Source organism: Bos indicus x Bos taurus, chromosome 17, assembly GCF_003369695.1.
Source record: "Bos indicus x Bos taurus breed Angus x Brahman F1 hybrid chromosome 17, Bos_hybrid_MaternalHap_v2.0, whole genome shotgun sequence".
NCBI classification, from domain to species: Eukaryota; Metazoa; Chordata; class Mammalia; order Artiodactyla; family Bovidae; genus Bos; species Bos indicus x Bos taurus.
Window position 1 is genome coordinate 29,286,700 of NC_040092.1, and position 19,955 is coordinate 29,306,654.

Genomic DNA, 19,955 nt, shown 5'->3' on the forward strand with positions numbered 1-19,955 from the left:
TCAGTGGCAGGATATATCTTCAATAAAACCTGGTAATACATGAACAATTGACTCCTGAAAGAATTCTAAGTAGTTGCTGCATCTAGTGACTGACAATCCTAAATTTTCAGTATTTTATGCTGAGATTTGATATTAAATTTCTACCAAAGACTCTAATCTGCATATATCCATTTTCTGATACTTCCAAAAAGATTCTTGCTTTAATTAAAGTTACAGTAGTCACTGTGGATGGAAATCGGGCAATTCTAGAGGTTCTCAAATAAAAATGGAGCAAAAGGTGAAACTGACATTTAAGTGATAAGCCTCTAGTGGCAAAGCCCTCTATCTTATGTGATAAATGTATCATTAGAGGGCTTTTTCTTTCTTGCTCCCCAACCCACAATTTCTTGTTTACCCTAATGCCTTCCACTGCAGCAGCACTGCATCCTCCAAACTGTCCTTTCAGCTTTAGGATATTGCCTTCTGCAGCTTCAGCTTTCTTTATGGCTTCATCCCTTCTTAAGAGGAGGTTTGTATTAGGGACTCAAACCTTTATCCACATCCACCATCACTCTCTTCAGTGTTGTATCACTTGAGGGTGACCCATTACTGGCTGTCATGTCACAAATATGGGTTTGCTTGTTTCCACAATATTTAAAATGCTTCAGAAGGACTAGTCCTTTTTTTTTTGGGGGGGGGGCAAGGGGTAGAGTTGCAATTTTGACTTTCAAAGCAAAATATCTCTATGTGGCTACCTTCATCAATCCCCAAAGAAGTAACACTCATAAATGAATACTCATCTCAAGGACTCTTCTCCATTTCATTTTCTTCTTCATTCCATTGCATTTACTCTCTGACTATTTGCCCTTGATTATTTAAGCAAAGAAATGAAGAAAACAGATTCCCAGATGGGTGATGGTACCTTTCAGCCACATGGTCCAACTCTCATCTGCCCTATAACCATGTGCTGTTTATTTATTTATTTTTGAAAATTTTAATTTAGTTAGTTACTTTTGGCTGTGCTGGATCTTCGCTGCTGCTCAGGCTTTTCTCTAGTTGTGGCAAACAGGGGTTACTCTCTAGTTGCATTGGGCAGGCTTCTCATTGCGGTAGCTTCTTTTGCTGCAGAGTATGGGCTCTAGGGTGTGCGGGCTTTAGTAGTCGTGGTTCTAGGACTCAGTAGTTGCAACTCCCGGGCTCTGGAGCACAGGCTCAATTGTTGTGGTGCACCAGCTTAGTTGCTACACAGTATGTGGGAATTTCCTGGACCAGGGATCAAACCCTGTGGCAGGTAGATTCTTTACCACTGGACCTCCAGGGATGCCCCCCAACCCCTGACACATGCTATTTAGATGGTGCATTTAATAACAGAGTCACAAAGAGAAGAGTAGACTAACTGCCTTAGGGATGATGACAGAACAGCAAATCTTGAATTTCCTCCCGAAATTAAAGAAGTATACATAGATATTAGAGATAAACACTGTGTTCTCCCAATATACTACAAATTTACTTTCAAACAGATTTATTTTAAGTATCCACCTGTACAGGAAATAGACATAGATACTGTCCAGAAGTCAGTTGTATAATAGGACTTTCCAGACAAAAGAAAAGAAATCATGTTGACCTTTCCCCAAAATAAAATCTCTCAGAAATTTTATAAAGCACAAATTACATGCACTGTTTCCTGAATAAAGAAGTATCTTGTCTCCTCAAATATAGAGTATCTACCATGTCTAACTTATGTAGTTAATCATAGAGTGTCTTTTCTATTGCACAAGCTTTCAATCATTAAGAAGTATTTTTGAAATGCCTACTATATAATCTCTACTGTTCTGGGTGCTGGGGATTAATCAATTAATTCCATGGTGGAAAAAAACCCAAGACAGTGCCTGTTTCTTTTTTTAATATATAAATCAATATGCATGTGTAATTAAAGACACAGACAGAGATGAAGTATGTATAAAAAGATATCTCCAGGACTATAACATAAAGTTACAAAGCAGTGAATAAGCCATGAGTAAATCTGAAGGTATCATGAAGAGAAGAGCAAATGCTTTTGTCCTAAGTGGACATCAGCATACCTCGATGCTGTCTTTATTCCCCAGGTGATTCTGAGGTGCAGGAGCTCCCTGGGCCATTTCAGGGATCTTCAACAAGAACAAAATGCATATCCAGTAGAAATTGGTGAATATATACTCAATAATTTCTATAATTGTAATCACACTGGCCCCACAAAATAGGCCCAGCTGACCACCAACATCTGCTGTAATAAAACCAATAAAGAAAGTGAATAAATCATGCTTATTCCATAAAAAGCAAACTAAACTTTACTAGATTTTAAATTATTTGAAGCTAAAAAGTTAATAATAGCTGATATATGAATATGAGCTAATGGTATTAAGTTTAGCATAAATAATGCAGTAGCAATAAATAATACCTTAGAGTAACATTCACATAATTGTCTCAAAAAAGGGAGCAAAAGAAAACATAAATTCTATTTCCAAAAATACAACTCAAGGACTTTGGAGGGTATTAAATCTCAGCAAATTCATAAAACATCCTAGACAATCACACATTCATTTCTAAGTGGAGAACAGAATGGAGAACAGAAATTGGACACCAGGACAGCCTTACTTGTTAATGATACTTTCCAGAAACAGATTTCCAAGTAGTTTATTACCTCAAGTGTCCAAACAATTTCTTTGTAAGCATTCGCCGTATTTCATTGAACTAAGATGTATGAACACAATACTGCCTTCTTTTTAACAAGTTTTTCAGCATCTATAAGTCTTTATTGTTTGTGCTTTTTTTTGGTGGTAAAATGTATATAGTATAGAATTAGCCGTGTTAGTCAGTTTTAAATGTACAATTAAATGTACAATTAAAATGTACAAATTAAAAAAAAAAGTTAAATGGAATAGCAAGTTATAACTTTGGTTAAAGAAAAAAAAATAAATGTACAATTCTGTGGCATTAAGTATGTTTCCACTGTCATAGAATCATCACCAGCCTCTGTCTCCAGAACTTTCTCATCTTTCCCAGCAGAAACTCTGTCCTCATTAAATACTGACTCTTCACTGCCCCCTTCCCCAGTCCCTTGCACTCACCACCCTATTTTTTGTCTCTGTGAATCTGACTCCTCAAGCACTGCCTTTGTAAATAGATTACATTACTAATCTTTTCCTCCTTGCCCTGAGCCATTCTTAGGACAATGTTATTTTTGTAAGGCCTGGTGATGGATTGAGTATGAAAGTGAAAGTTGCTCAGTCCTATCCGACTCTATGTGACCCCATAGACTATACAGTCGATGGAATTCTCCAGGCCAGAATACTGAGTAGATAGCCATTTACTTCTCCAGGGGATCTTCCCAACACAGGAATCAAACCCAGGTCTCCCACATTGTAGGTGGATTCTTTACCAGCTGAGCTACCAGGGAAGCCCATCCAAGAACATTGAGGATTCTGCATTGTGTTGAGGAGATTGGCTCAGCCACCAGGGTTTGACCATGGTCACTTAGCCTGACTCTGATTCCTGTTCTGTTTGTTCCACAACCTCCTCTGAGAGACAGTGAGATCTGGAATTCAGCAGTTAAGTTTGCCAAGGATGGAATGATGGAGGAGTATGAACAGGTGGTGGTTGTACCTTAAATGCAGATTTTACTTTTTCGGGTTCTTTGCAGCCCAGTCTGGGTGGAATTTGTTGCAGAGGTCAGTGACGCTGACATGGGGTTAGATACATCTGAGTGAAGGAAGATGCCGAGTGACCATGAGACCACGTGCTGTGCACTGTACTGTGCCCAGTCATGGCTAATTCTTTGCGACCCCATGGACTGTAGCCCGCCAGGTTCCTCTGTTGTGCACAGAGTTTTCCAGGCAAGAATATTGGAATGGGTTGCCATTTCCTTCTCCAGGGGATCTTTCGAACCCAGGGATGGAACTCATGTCTCTTGAGTCTCCTACATTGGCAGGTGATTCTTTACCACTGCGCCACCTGGGAAGTCCATGAGCCCTGCCTTATTTGTGAGCACCCCGCTGCATTTGCTGGAGACATGTCCAGGGACTGGAAAGGTGTCAGATTTACATGACAAGTGAATGACAAGCACCATGGATTATTTTTCTCCATTGATAAGCTAAACCTTAAATATGAAAGGAAAATAAACTAATAGAAATCTTTTTAAAAATTGAGGAACAGACATTTCTACAAAGAAGACATGCAGATGGCTAACAAACATGAGAAGATGCTCAACATCACTCATTATCAGAGAAATACAAATCAAAACCACAATGAGGTACCATCTCATGCTGGTCAGAATGGCTGCCATCAAAAAGTCTACAAACAATAAATGCTGGAGAGGGTGTGGAGAAAAGGGAACCCTCTTACCCTGTTGGTGGGAATGCAAACTAGTACAGCCACTATGGAGAACAGTGTGGAGATTCCTTAAAAAACTGGAAATAGAACTGCCATATGATGCAGCAACCCCATTACTGGGCACACACACCAAGGAAACCAGAATTGAAAGAGACACGTGTACCCCAGTGTTCATTGCAGCACTGTTTACAATAGCTAGGACATGGAAGCAACCTAGATGTCCATCTCACACACACACACACACACACACACACAGAAGTCGCTCAGTTGTGTCCGACTCTTTGCGACCCCATGGATTGTAGCCCACCAGGCTCCTCGATCCATGGGATTTTCCAGGCATGAATACTGGAGTGGGTTGCTGTTTCCTTCTCCAGATGTCCATCAGCAGATGGATGGATAAGAAAGCTGTGGTGCATATACACAATGGAATATTACTCAGTTATTAAAAAGAATGCATTTGAGTCAGTTCTAATAAGGTAGATGAAACTGGAGCTGATTATACAGAGTGAAGTCAGTCAGAAAGAAAAACACCAATACAGTATATTAACACATATATATGGAATTTAGAAAGATGGCGACGACGACCCTATATGCAAGACAACAAAAGAGGTACAGATATAAAGAACAGACTTTTGGACTCTGTGGGAGAAGGTGAGGGTGGGATGATTTGAGAGAATAGCACTGAAGCATGCATATTACCATATGTGAAACAGATGACCAGTGCAAGTTCGATGCATGAAATAGGGCACTCAAAGCCGGTGCACTGGGACAACCCAGAGGGATGGGATGGGGAGGGAAGGGGGTTGGGGGTTCAGGATGGGACGACACATGCACACCCATGGCTGATTCAGGTCAATGTGTGTCAAAAACCACCACAAAATTTAAAGTAATTAGCCTTCAATTAAAATAGATATATTTAAAAAAATGAGGAACAGCTAGATAATACTTACCAAGTAACTCAGAGACACTCACTGCTTTTTGCTGCTGGGTTATCTTATAGTTTAAGTCACTATAGTTTATTTCAATATTTACAAGATTCTCCCTGGGGATAAAACAGAGTTAATTGAGCTCAAGATTGTCAGCCAGATTTTTTTTCAGCTTTTGAATTACTTCCTCGTTTTTTGGTTACTCATATAAACATTGCCCACACTCAAACATGTGCAATATAATTAAATTTATCTATCTTTGATATTTGCCAACTTTCAATCATATGAAAAGAAATCTATGGTTTCTTCTGATATTTTTGACTCTGTCATTTTGACCATGTACTTGAGGTAGGTGGGCAAGCATATTTTACCAAACACTTAGGTATCTTATTTTGTACCTTTAAAATATTTAGTCCTGAGGGGGAGGAGCTAAGATGGCGGAGGAGTAGGACGGGGAGAACACTTTCTCCCCCACAAATTCATCAAAAGAACATTTAAACGCCGAGTAAATTCCACAAAACAACTTCTGAGAGCCGGCAGAGGACATCAGGCACCCAGAAAAGCAACCCAAGTCTTCGAAAGGAGGTAGGAAAAAATATAAAAGACAAGAAAAGGGACAAAAGAGGGAGGGACAGAGTTCCGTCCTGGGAAGGGAGTCTTAAAAAGAGAGAAGTTTCCAAACACCAGGAAACCTTCTCACTGCCGAATCTGTGCCGAGCCTTGGAAGCACAGAGGGCAACATTACAGGGAGGAAAAATAAATAATTAAAACCCGCACATTGCCAGCCCTACGGTAACTCCCCCAGCGGAGAAGCAGCGCAGACGCCTGCATCTGCCATTAGCAAGCGGGGGCTGGGCAGGCAGGCACGGCGCGGGCTGCATCGCAAGAATCTGGCCTGAATACCCGGAGCGCTATCTGAGTGAAATAATTTGGGCTAGCAAACCAGACTGTGGGATATCTACCACGCGAAAAGCCAGCCCTAACCTATGACACTGCCAGGCCTGCGCACAGAACAAAGGACTGAACAGAGATAGCCGGCGGCAGACCATCCCCCTCCGGTGATAGGCAGCCAGAGCCAGAAGGGGACAATTGCAGCCCCAGAGAGACATTATCTATAAAACTGTAAGCAGGCTTCTTTGCTAACTAAAACTTCTTGGGGGTCTGGACGGTCAACATCTGCCTGAGAAGGTGTGCCGGTGCACAACTAGATAACCGAGAGGAGGGGAGGCGATAAGTCGCAGTAATCGCGTGCGCAAAACATCTCATCACCTGAGCTGCTCGGATCTGGGAAGGGCACAAAACGCAGGCCCAACTGAGAGTCTGCGCCTCTGGGGACTACCCGAATGCCTGAACCTGAGCGGCTTGGACCTGGGAAGTACAGGCAGCCCAGGGCTGGCCGCGGATGGTTCCCGGTGGAGCAACCTAGAGCCTGAGCAGCGTGGGCATTGAGGCCACATGCGCCGTGAAGCGGGGGCAGACCCAGTGTGGCTGAGGCACTATGAGCACACGACAGTGTTATTTGTTTGCAGCATCCCTCCCTACCTCCCCTCAGCGCGACTGAACAAGTGAGGCTAAAAAAAAAAAATAAGTGTCCTCCACCGTCCCCTTTGTGTCAGGGCGGAAACCAGACACTGAAGAGACCAGCAAACAGAAGAAACTATAACAGAGGGAACCGCCTTGGAAGCTACAGGCAATATATTAAAACGCTGTGGTTACTACTATCTACATAGGAAGGGGCCTATAGATCTTGAGAAATATAAGTCGGACCAAGGAATTAGCCAAAAATGAACTGAACCCACAATACTCACAACAAAACCGGAGAAAGTCCTAGATATATTTTTACTATTTGTACAATCATTCTTTCTTTCTTTTTTTTTTTAATTAAAAAAAATTTTAAGTCCTCTATTATTTCTTTAATTTCCACTTTTATAACCGATTACTTTGCAAAAAAAAGATAAGACCCTATTTTTTTTAAAGCAAACTTCATATATATTTTTTTAATATAATTTTTTTGACCTGTTTTTTCCCTTCTTTTCTTTAACATTGTATTTTTGAAATTCCAAACTCTACTCTAGATTTTTAATTTTAGCTTTTTAGTATTTGTTATCAATTTTGTACCTATAGTTTTTTTTTATATATAATTTCTGTGACCCTTTTTTCTTTTTTCTTTTTCTTTTTCTCTGTTTCTTTCTCTTCTTCTTTTAAATAACATTGTATATCTGAAATCCCAAACTCTACTCTAGATTTTTTATTTATGCTTTTTGGTATTTGTTATCAATTTTGTACCTGTATTTTTTTTTATAATTTATGCGACTTTGTTTGTTCTTGTTTGGTTTTTTTTTCTCTCTCTCTCTCTCTTTCTTTTTCTTCTTCTTTTTTTAACATTGTATTTTTTAAATTCCAAACTCTACTCTAGATTTTTAACTTTTGCTTTTTGGTATTAGTTATCAATTTTGTACCTATATTTTCTTTATAACTTTCGCAACCTTGTTTGTTTTTGTTTGTTCGTTTTTTTCTCGCTTTCTTTTCCTTCTTCTTTTCTTTAACATCGTATTTTTGAAATTCCAAACTCTACTCTAGATTTTTAATTTTTGCTTTTATGTATTTGTTACCAATTTTGTACCTTTAAGAACTCAATCTTCAGTACCCATTTTTCACTAGGAAGTGAGATTACTGGCTTAACTGCTTTCTCTCCCTTTGGACTCTCCTTTTTCTCCACCAGGTCGCCTGTGTCTCCTCCCTAACCCCTCTCTACTCTACCCAACTCTGTGAATTTCTGTGTGTTCCAGACGGTGGAGAACACTTAGGGAACTGATTACTGGCTGGATCTGTCTCCCTCCTTTTCATTCCCCCCATTTATCCTCCTGGCCACCTCTGCCACCTTCCTCCTTCTTCTCTTCTCTGTATAACTCTGTGAACAACTCTGAGTGGTCCAGTTGTGGAGTGCACATAAGGAAGAGATTACTGAATAGCCCACTCTCTCCTCTATTGATTCCACCTCATCTCATTCGGGTCACCTCTTACTCCCTCCTCACTCTTCTCTTCTCCATATAACACTGTAAACCTCTCTGGGTGAAACAAGTTTCAGGGCAAGACATGCCAAGCAAATTCTCCAGCAGCAAGGAACACAGCCCTGAGCTCCAAGATACAGGCAGCCCAAAGTCACCCCAAAACCATAGACATCCCATAACTCATTACTGGACATTTCATTGCACTCCAGAGAGAAGAAATACAGCTCCACTCACCAGAACACCGACACAAGCTTCCCTAACCAAGAAACCTTGACAAGCCACCTGTACAAACCCACACAGAGCGAGGAAACGCCACAATAAAGAGAACTCCACAAACTGCCAGAATACAGAAAGGACACCCCAAACTCAGCAATTTAAACAAGATGAAGAGACAGAGGAATACCCAGCAGATAAAGGAACAGGATAAATGCCCACCAAACCAAACAAAAGAGGAAGAGATAGGGAATCTACCTGATAAAGAATTCCTAATAATGATAGTGAAATTGATCCAAAATTTTGAAATCAAAATGGAATCACAGATAAATAGCTTGGAGACAAAGATTGAGAAGATGCAAGAAAGGCTTAACAAGGACCTAGAAGAAATAAAAGAGAGTCAGTATAAAATGAACAATGCAATAAATGAAATTAAAAACACTCTGGCGGCAACAAATAGTAGAATAACAGAGGCAGAAGATAGGATTAGTGAATTAGAAGATAGAATGGTAGAAATAAATGAATCAGAGAGGATAAAAGAAAAACGAATTAAAAGAAATGAGGACAATCTCAGAGACCTCCAGGACAATATTAAATGCTACAACATTCGAATCATAGGAGTCCCAGAAGAAGAAGACAAAAAGAAAGACCATGAGAAAATACTTGAAGAGATAATAGTTGAAAACTTCCCTAAAATGGGGAAGGAAATAATCACCCAAGTCCAAGAAACCCAGAGAGTTCCAAACAGGATAAACTCAAGGCGAAGCACCCCAAGACACATATTAATCAAATTAACAAAGATCAAACACAAAGAACAAATATTAAAAGCAGCAAGGGAAAAACAACAAATAACACACAAGGGAATTCCCATAAGGATAACAGCTGATCTTTCAATAGAAACTCTTCAAGCCAGGAGGGAATGGCAAGACATACTTAAAATGATGAAAGAAAATAACCTACAGCCCAGATTATTGTACCCAGCAAGGATCTCATTCAAATATGAAGGAGAAATCAAAAGCTTCTCAGACAAGAAAAAGCTTAGAGAATTCAGCACCACCAAACCAGCTCTCCAACAAATACTAAAGGATATTCTCTAGACAGGAAACACAAAAACGGTGTATAAATTCGAACCCAAAACAATAAAGTAAATGGCAATGGGATCATACTTATCAGTAATTACCTTAAACGTAAATGGGTTGAATGCCCCAACCAAAAGACAAAGACTGGCTGAATGGATACAAAAATAAGACCCCTACATGTGTTGTCTACAAGAGACCCACCTCAAAACAGGGGACACATACAGACTGAAAGTGAAGGGCTGGAAAAAGATTTTCCATGCAAATAGGGACCAAAAGAAAGCAGGAGTAGCAATACTTATATCAGATAAAATAGACTTTAAAACAAAGGCTGTGAAAAGAGACAAAGATGGTCACTACATAATGATCAAAGGATCAATCCAAGAAGAAGATATAACAATTATAAATATATATGCACCCAACACGGGAGTGCTGCAATATGTAAGAAAAATGCTAACAAGTGTGAAAGGAGAAATTAACATAACACAATAATAGTGGGAGACTTTAATACCCCACTCACACCTATGGATAGATCAACTAAACAGAAAATTAACAAGGAAACACAAACGTTAAACGATACAATAGACCAGTTAGACCTAATTGATATCTATAGGACATTTCATCCCAAAACAATGAATTTCACCTTTTTCTCAAGGGCACATGGAACCTTCTCCAGGATAGATCACATCCTGGGCCATAAATCTAGCCTTGGTAAATTCAAAAGAATAGAAATCATTCCAAGCATCTTTTCTGACCACAATGCAGTAAGATTAGATCTCAATTACAGGAGAAAAACTATTAAAAATTCCAACATATGGAGGCTAAACAACATGCTGCTGGATAACCAACAAATCACAGAAGAAATAAAAAAAAATCAAAATTTGCATAGAAACAAATGAAAATGAACACACAACAACTCAAAACCTGTGGGACACTTTGAAAGCAGTCCTAAGGGGAAAGTTCATAGCAATACAGGCATACCTCAAGAAACAAGAAAAAAGTCAAATAAATAACCTAACCCTACACCTAAAGCAACTAGAAAAGGAAGAATTGAAGAACCCCAGGGTTAGTAGAAGGAAAGAAATCTTAAAAATTAGGGCAGAAATAAATGCAAAAGAAACAAAAGAGACCATAGCAAAAATCAACAAAGCCAAAAGCTGGTTCTTTGAAAGGATAAATAAAATTGACAAACCATTAGCCAGACTCATCAAGAAACAAAGGGAGAAAAATCAAATCAATAAAATTAGAAATGAAAATGGAGAGATCACAACAGACAACACAGAAATACAAAGGATCATAAGAGACTACTATCAACAATTATATGCCAATAAAATGGACAACGTGGAAGAAATGGACAAATTCTTAGAAAAGTACAACTTTCCAAAACTCGACCAGGAAGAAATAGAAAATCTTAACAGACCCATGACAAGCACGGAAATTGAAACTGTAATCAAAAATCTTCCAGCAAACAAAAGCCCAGGTCCAGACGGCTTCACAGCTGAATTCTACCAAAAATTTAGAGAAGAGCTAACACCTATCCTGCTCAAACTCTTCCAGAAAATTGCAGAGGAAGGTAAACTTCCAAACTCATTCTATGAGGCCACCATCACCCTAATACCGAAACCTGACAAAGATCCCACAAAAAAAGAAAACTGCAGGCCAATATCACTGATGAACATAGATGCAAAAATCCTTAACAGAATTCTAGCAATCAGAATCCAACAACACATTAAAAAGATCATACACCATGACCAAGTGGGCTTTATCCCAGGGATGCAGGGATTCTTCAATATCCACAAATCAATCAATGTTATACACCACATTAACAATTTGAAAAATAAAAACCATATGATTATCTCAATAGATGCAGAGAAAGCCTTTGACAAAATTCAACATCCATTTATGATAAGAACTCTCCAGAAAGCAGAAATAGAAGGAACATACCTCAACATAATAAAAGCTATATATGACAAACCCACAGCGAACATTATCCTCAATGGTGAAAAATTGAAAGCATTTCCTCTAAAGTCAGGAACAAGACAAGGGTGCCCGCTTTCACCATTACTATTCAACATAGTTTTGGAAGTTTTGGCCACAGCAATCAGAGCAGAAAAAGAAATAAAAGGAGTCCAAATTGGAAAAGAGGAAGTAAAACTCACTATTTGCAGATGACATGATCCTCTACATAGAAAACCCTAAAGACTCCACCAGAAAGTTACTAGAACTAATCAATGATTATAGTAAAGTTGCAGGATATAAAATCAACACACAGAAATCCCTTGCATTCCTATACACTAATAATGAGAAAACAGAAAGAGAAATTAAGGAAACAATTCCATTCACCATTGCAACGGAAAGAATAAAATACTTAGGAATATATCTACCTAAAGAAACTAAAGACCTATATATAGAAAACTATAAAACACTGGTGAAAGAAATCAAAGAGGACACTAATAGATGGAGAAATATATCATGTTCATGGATTGAAAGAATCAATATAGTGAAAATGAGTATACTACCCAAAGCAATTTATAGATTCAATGCAATCCCTATCAAGCTACCAACGGTATTCTTCACAGAGCTAGAACAAATAATTTCACAATTTGTATGGAAATACAAAAAACCTCGAATAGCCAAAGCTATCTTGAGAAAGAAGAATGGAACTGGAGGAATCAACCTACCTGACTTCAGGCTCTATTACAAAGCCACAGTTATCAAGACAGTATGGTACTGGCACGAAGACAGAAATATTGATCAATGGAACAAAATAGAAAGCCCAGAGATAAATCCACACACATATGGACACCTTATCTTTGACAAAGGAGGCAAGAATATACAATGGATTAAAGACAATCTCTTTAACAAGTGGTGCTGGGAAAACTGGTCAACCACTTGTAAAAGAATGAAACTATAGCACTTTCTAACACCATACACAAAAATAAACTCAAAATGGATCAAAGATCTCAACGTAAGACCAGAAACTATAAAACTCCTAGAGGAGAACATAGGCAAAACACTCTCCGACATACGTCACAGCAGGATCCTCTATGACCCACCTCCCAGAATATTGGAAATAAAAGCAAAAATAAACAAATGGGACCTAATTAAACTTAAAAGCTTCTGCACAACAAAGGAAACTATTAGCAAGGTGAAAAGGCAGCCTTCAGAATGGGAGAAAATAATAGCAAATGAAGCAACGGACAAACAACTCATCTCAAAAATATACAAGCAACTCCTACAGCTCAATTCCAGAAAAATAAATGACCCAATCAAAAAATGGGCCAAAGAACTAAATAGACACTTCTCCAAAGAAGACATACAGATGGCTAACAAACACATGAAAAGATGCTCAATATCACTCATTATCAGAGAAATGCAAATCAAAACCACTATGAGGTACTAATACAATATTGTAAAGTTTAAAAATAAAATAAAATAAAAATATTTAGTCCTAAGTTATGTTGCCCTGTTTACAGCATCAAACCTTACTTCTATCACCACTCACATCCACAGCTGGGTGTTGTTTTTGCTTTGGCTCTGTCTCTTCATTATTTCTGGAGTTATTTCTCCACTGATCTCCAGTAGCATATTGGGCACCTACCAACCTGGGGAGTTCATCTTTCAGTGTCCCATCTTTTTGCCTTTTCATACTGTTCATGGGGTTCTCAAGGCAAGAATACTGAAGTGGTTTGCCATTCCCTTCACCAGTGGACCACATTCGAAATCAGATTGAATGTTTTCTTTGCACCCAAAGATGGAGAAGCTCTATATAGTCAGTGAAAACAAGACTGGGAGCTGACTGTGGCTCAGATCATGAACTCCTTGTTGCCAAATTCAGACTTGCCAAATTGAAGAAAGTAGGGGAAACCACTAGACCATTCAGGTATGACCTATATCATATCCCTTATGATTATACAGTGGAAGTGAGAAATGGATTTAAGGGACTAGATCTGATAGAGTGCCTGATGATCTATGGACGGAGTTTCGTGACATTGTACAGGAGACAGAGATCAAGACCATCCCAAAGAAAAAGAAATGCAAAGAAGCAAAATGGCTGTCTGAGGAGGCCTTACAAATAACTGTGAAAAGAAGAAAAGCGAAAAGTTAGGAGAAAAGGAAAGATATTCCCATTTGAATGCAGAGTTCCAAAGAATAGCAAGGAGAGATAAGAAAGCCTTCCTCAGTGATCAATGCAAAGAAATAGAGGAAAACAATAGAATGGGAAAGACTAGAGATCCCCTTGAGAAAATTAGAGATACCAAGGGACCATTTCATGCAAAGATGGGCTCAATAAAGGACAGAAATGGTATGGACTTAACAGAAGCAAAAGATATTAAGAAGAGGTGGCAAGAATACACAGAAGAACTGTACAAAAATATATTCATGACCCAGTTAATCATGATGGTGTGATCACTCACCTAGAGCCAGACATCCTGGAATGTGAAGTCAAGTGGGCCTTAGGAAACATCACTATGAAAAAAGCTAGTGGAGGTGATGGAATGCCAGTTGAGCTATTTCAAATCCTGAAAGATGATGCTGTGAAAGTGTTGCACTCAATATGCCAGCAAATTTGGAAAACTCGGCAGTGGCCACAGGACTGGAAAAGGTCAGTTTTCATTCCAATCCCAAAGAAAGGCAATGCCAAAGAATGCTCAAACTACTGCACAATTGCATTCGTCTCACACACTAGTAAAGTAATGCTCAAAATTCTCCAAGTCAGGCTTCAGCAATACGTGAACCATGAACTTTCAGATGTACAAGCTGGTTTTAGAAAAGGCAGAGGAACCAGAGATCAAATTGCCAACATCCACTGGATCATGGAGAAAGCAAAAGAGTTCCAGAAAAACATCTACTTCTGCTTTATTGACTATGCCAAAGCCTTTGACTGTGTGGATCACAATCAACTGTGGAAAATTCTGAAAGAGATGGGAATACCAGACCACCTGACCTGCCTCTTGATAAATCTGAATGCAGGTCAGGAAGCAACTGGACATGGAACAACAGACTGTTTCCGAATAGGAAAAGGAGTACATCAAGGCTGTATATTGTCACCGTGCTTATTTAACTTATATGCAGAGTACATCATGAGAAATGCTGGGCTGGACGAAGCACAAGCTGGAATCAAGATTGGAGTTGCCGGGAGAAATATCAATAACCTCAGATATGTAGATGACACCACCCTTATGGCAGAAAGTGAAGAAGAACTAAAGAGCCTCTTGATGAAAGTGAAAGAGGAGAGTGGAAAAGTTGGCGTAAAGATCAATATTCAGAAAACTAGTATCATGGCATCTGGTCCTATCATTTCATGGCAAATAGACGGGAAGCAGTGGAAACAGTGGCTTTATTTTGGGGGGGCTCCAAAATCACTGCAGCTGGTGACCACAGCCAGGAAATTAAAAGACACTAACTCCTTGGAAGGAAAGTTATGACCAACCTAGATAGCATATTAAAAACAGAGACATTACTTTGCCAGGAAAGGTCCATCTCATCAAGACTATGGCTTTTCCAGTAATCTTGTATGGATGTGAGAGTTGGACTATAAAGAAAGCTGAGCACTGAAGAACTGATGCTTTTGAACTGTGGTATTGGAGAAGACTCTTGAGAGTCCCTAGGACTGCAAGGAGTCCAACCAGTCCATCCTAAAGGAGATCAGTCCTGAGTGTTCATTAGAAGGACTGATGCTGGAGCTAAAACTCCAATACTTTGGCCAGTTAATGCGAAGAGTTAAAAAGACCCTGATGCTGGGAAAGATTGAAGGCAGGAGGAGAAGGGGATGACAGAGGATGAGATGGTTGGATGGCATCACCAACTCAGTGGACATGAGTTTGGGTAAACTCTGGGAGCTGGTGAACTCAGGGTAAACTCAGGGACAAGGAGGCCTGGTGTGCTGCAGTTCATGGGGTCGCAAATTGTCGGACACAACTGAGCGACTGAACTGAACTGAACTACGTTGCCCTCTGTTGCCCTGGGCTACCCCCACATTAGGAGAGGTTCTGACCACCTTTTGTGACAGTCTTAGCTGACTTATTCTATTCTCAGCCTTTATTCTAACACGGTAGCCCTCACAGGCACAGATAGAAGGTTTGGCAAATGGTCATTTAATTCCCATTTGACAAAGGTAGTATTTATTTTTGTCTCAGAGGTTGTTTAGTATTGAATTAGACATGACATTGTGTTCAGTACTAATCACTATAGCTACATTTTGAATACATTCATGTCATGTTGGTATTTAGGGAAAATAATTTTTCTCCTGACCTAATAACTTTTCTGTGCTTCATTCCTAAGAAACTGGAAAAGACATTAAAAGTAAATATCTACTGAGTATATGATTTACAAATGCTTGAGTGTGTGTCTAACTTTAATTCAAATCTGGGTCCTGTTCTTTGTGACTTATGTGGTCCTGGAGAAACCACCTTCTTTTCCCGAGTCTTGGTTGCTTTTTCTGTAGTCAGGATTTCAGTTCTGTGGCAAGAAGCAATTAAATAATATATGCAAAGAACTGACGCAGAACCTGCATATATTGTGCTTTTAATAAGTGGTAGTCATTTATCTCGGAGAAGGCAATCCACCCCACTCCAGTACTCTTGCCTGGAGAATCCTATGGATGGAGGAGCCTGGAAGGCTGCGGTCCATGGGGTCGCTGAGGGTTGGACACGAATGAGCGACTTCACTTTCACTTTTCACTTTCATGCATTGGAGAAGGAAATGGCAACCCACTCCAGTATTCTTGCCTGGAGAATCCCAGGGACGGGGGAGCCTGGTAGGCTGCCGTCTATGGGGTCGCACAGAATCGGACACGACTGAAGTGACTTAGCCTAGCCTTAGCCTAGTCATTTACCTTACATGATTAGTATTTTGGGCAGAGACTTTTCTCAGTGTTTGCTGGAAATCTTTATATGAAGCCAGAGTGGCTAAATAACTATTTTGAAATAACTCTTATGTACACTTACCATCTTCAGCCCAGACACCACCTTGAAATTCATTAACACATCAAATTGCCTCTTGGTATTCTACTTGATGGTCAACAGATATTTCAAATATTCCAAGTCAAACTTTATATATTTCTTCATTTTTAATGCAATAACACTTCACAGCTAATCCATCAGTAAATATTTGCTTTACTTTCAAATATACCCAGAATCCAACCTCTCACCCATCCACTGAGACCACCTTTGCCTAAACCTCCATCATCTCTCACCTGGATTTTTCCAATCGCTTTCTGATTTCTCCTTCTGCTTCTGACCTTAGTGTACTCCATCTCAACAGATACTCACCCTCCACTCTTCACACAAGAACAAAGGCAATACTTTTGCAACTTGTAAATCATATCACTTTCCTGCTGAGAGCTCACCAGAGACTCACCCTCTATGTTGTTATGAGATTTCTGTCTACCACTGACCTGTTCATGGTGACTGATGTTTGCCCATCCTTGGCTATCATCTGCTCTGCTTCCTGCCACACCAATTTCCAGGCTATTCTGCCCATATACAAGATGCGCTGTCAGTCTAGGACTTTTCTTGGCATGTGGTTTTCCTTCCTGGGGAAGGAAAGTTTTGCCTTTTCCCCATTACTATTGAGACCAGCTCTTATATCACCTTCAGTTCAGTTCAGTTCAGTTGCTCAGTCATGTCCGGCTCTTTGCGACCCCATGAATCACAGCACGCCAGGCCTCCCTGTCCATCATCATCTCCCGGAGTTCACTCAAACTCATGTTCATCGGGTTGGTGATGACATCCAGCCATCTCATCCTCTGTCGTCGCCTTTTCCTCCTGCCCCCAATCCCTCCAAGCATCAGAGTCTTCTCCAATGGGTCAATTCTTCACATGAGGTGGCCAAAGTACTGGAGTTTCAGCTTTAGCATCATTCCTTCCAAAGAACACCCAGGGCTGATCTCCTTTAGAATGGACTGGTTGGATCTCCTTGCAGTCCAAGGGACTCTCAAGAATCTTCTCCAACACCACAGTTCAAAAGCATCAATTCTTTGGCGCTCAGCTTTCTTCACAGTCCAACTCTGGCATGTGGTCTCGCATGACCCCTGTAAAAACCATAGCCTTGACTAGATGGAGCTTTGTTGGCAAAGTAATGTCTCTGCTTTTCAATATGCTATCTAGGTTGTTCATAACTTTTCTTCCAAGGAGTAAGCGTCTTTTAATTTCATGGCTGCAGTCACCATCTGCAGTGATTTTGGAGCCCCCCAAAATAAAGTCTGACACTGTTTCCACTGTTTCCCCATCTATTTGCCATGAAGTGATGGGACCAGATGCCATGATCTTAGTTTTCTGAATGTTGAGCTTTATGCCAACTTTTTCAGTCTCCTCTTTCACTTTCAACAAGAGGCTTTTTAGTTCCTCTTCACTCTGCCATAAGGGTGGTGTCATCTGCATATCTGAGGTTAATGATATTTCCCCAGCAATCTTGATTCCAGCTTGTGCTTCTTCCAGCCCAGCATTTCTCACGATGTACTCTGCATATAAGTTAAATAAGCAGGGTGACAATACACAACCTTGATGTACTCCTTTTCCTATTTGGAACCAGTCTGTTGTTCCATGTCCAGTTCTAACTGTTGCTTCCTGACCTGCATACAGGTTTCTCAAGAGGCAGGTCAGGTGGTCTGGTATTCCCATCTCTTTCAGAATTTTCCACAGTTGATTGTGATCCACACAGTCAAAGGCTTTGGCATAGTCAATAAAGCAGAAGTAGATGTTTTTCTGGAATTCTTTTGCTTTCTCCATGATCCAACAGATGTTGGCAATTTGATCTCTGGTTCCTCTGCCTTTTCTAAAACCAGCTTGAACATCTGGAATTTCATGGTTCACGCATTGCTGAAGAATGACTTGGAGAATTTTGAGCATTACTTTACTTGCGTGTGAGATGAGTGCAATTGTGCAGTAGTTTGAGCATTCTTTGGCATTGCCTTTCTTTGGGATTAGAGTGAAAATTGACCTTTTCCAGTCCTGTGGCCACTGCCGAGTTTTCCAAATTTGCTGGCATATTGAGTGTAGCACTTTCACAGCATCATCTTTCAGGATTTGAAATAGCTCAACTGGAATTCCATCACCTCCACCAGCTTTGCTCATAGTGATGCTTTCTAAGGCCCACTTGACTTCACATTCCAGGATGTCTGGCTCTAGGTGAGTGATCATATCATTGTGATTATCTTGGTTGTGTTCTTTTTTGTACAGTTCTTCTGTGTATTCTTGCCACCTCTTCTTAATATCTTCTGCTTCTGTCAGGTCCATAACATTTCTGTCTTTTATCAAGCCCATCTTTGCATGAAATGTTCCCTTGGTGTCTCTAATTTTCTTGAAGAGATCTCTAGTCTTTCCCATTCTATTGTTTTCCTCTATTTCTTTGCATTGATCGCTGAGGAAGGCTTTCTTATCTCTCCTTGCTATTCTTTGGAACTCTGCATTCAGATGCTTATATCTTTCCTTTTCTCCTTTGTTTTTTCTTCTCTTCTTTTCACAGCTATTTGTAAGGCCTCCCCAGACAGCCATTTTACTGTTTTTGCATTTTTTCCCCATGGGAATGGTCTTGATCCCTGTCTCCTGTACAATGTCACGAACCTCAGTCCATAGTTCATCAGGCACTCTATCTATCAGATCTAGTACCTTAAATCTGTCTCTCACTTCCACTGTATAATCATAAGGGATTTGATTATCACCTTAAAGCCTAACAATTTTCAAAGTGTGGTTATAGACCCCTACTGTGCATGCCTGCTTAGTCACTCGGTATCACACTCTTTGCAACCTCATAAACTGTAGCCTGCCAGGCTCCTCTGTCCATGGGAGTCTCCAGGCCAGAATACTGGAGTAGGTTGCCATGCCATCCTCCAGGGGGTCTTCCTCACCCAGGGATGGAACTCACACCTCATGGATTGCAGGTGGATTCTTTACCACTTGAGCCATCAGGGAAGCCCACACAGACCCCTAGGGGTCCTTGTTATCTCTTTTGGAAGTTCACAAAGTCAAAATTATTTTCATAAAATACTGACATGTTATCTAACATTTCCACTATGATTATTATTTAAAGAAAGCTGCAGTAGCCACTTTTGATATGAAACATCATTTTCACTTGAAGGAATGGCTGACAAACTATAGTTCTTAAGAATGTGAAATTTGGCAGAGATTTTCACAATAATAAACAAAATGAACTTGTTGCATCAAGGAGAATAACTGATAAGACTTGAGGTCAATAATAAATTTTAAGCTTTTAACTTTTAGGGTAAAGTTAAAATTTTGGAAAATTTATGTCTGCTATGATGAGCTTGATAACTCAATTTTTAAAGACTTTTATGATAGGAAACAGAGAAGGCAATGGCAATCCACTCCAGTACTCTTGCCTGGAAAATCTCATATATGGAGGAGCCTGGTAAGCTGCAG

At 39.8% G+C, this 19,955-nt stretch overlaps 1 protein-coding gene across 1 annotated transcript in view; it reads right to left on the bottom strand.

The window, feature by feature from the left end:
* Positions 1-2,051: 2,051 nt before the first annotated feature.
* ASIC5 (acid sensing ion channel subunit family member 5) overlaps positions 2,052-19,955 on the bottom strand; it is a 48,242-nt gene continuing 30,338 nt past the window's right edge. Inside the window, exons 9-10 of the mRNA XM_027566268.1 lie at positions 5,298-5,389; positions 2,052-2,242 (exon numbers count right to left, since the gene is read on the bottom strand). Of these exons, the coding sequence (XP_027422069.1) occupies positions 2,052-2,242; positions 5,298-5,389 (283 nt within the window). The remainder of the gene's footprint in view (positions 2,243-5,297; positions 5,390-19,955) is intronic.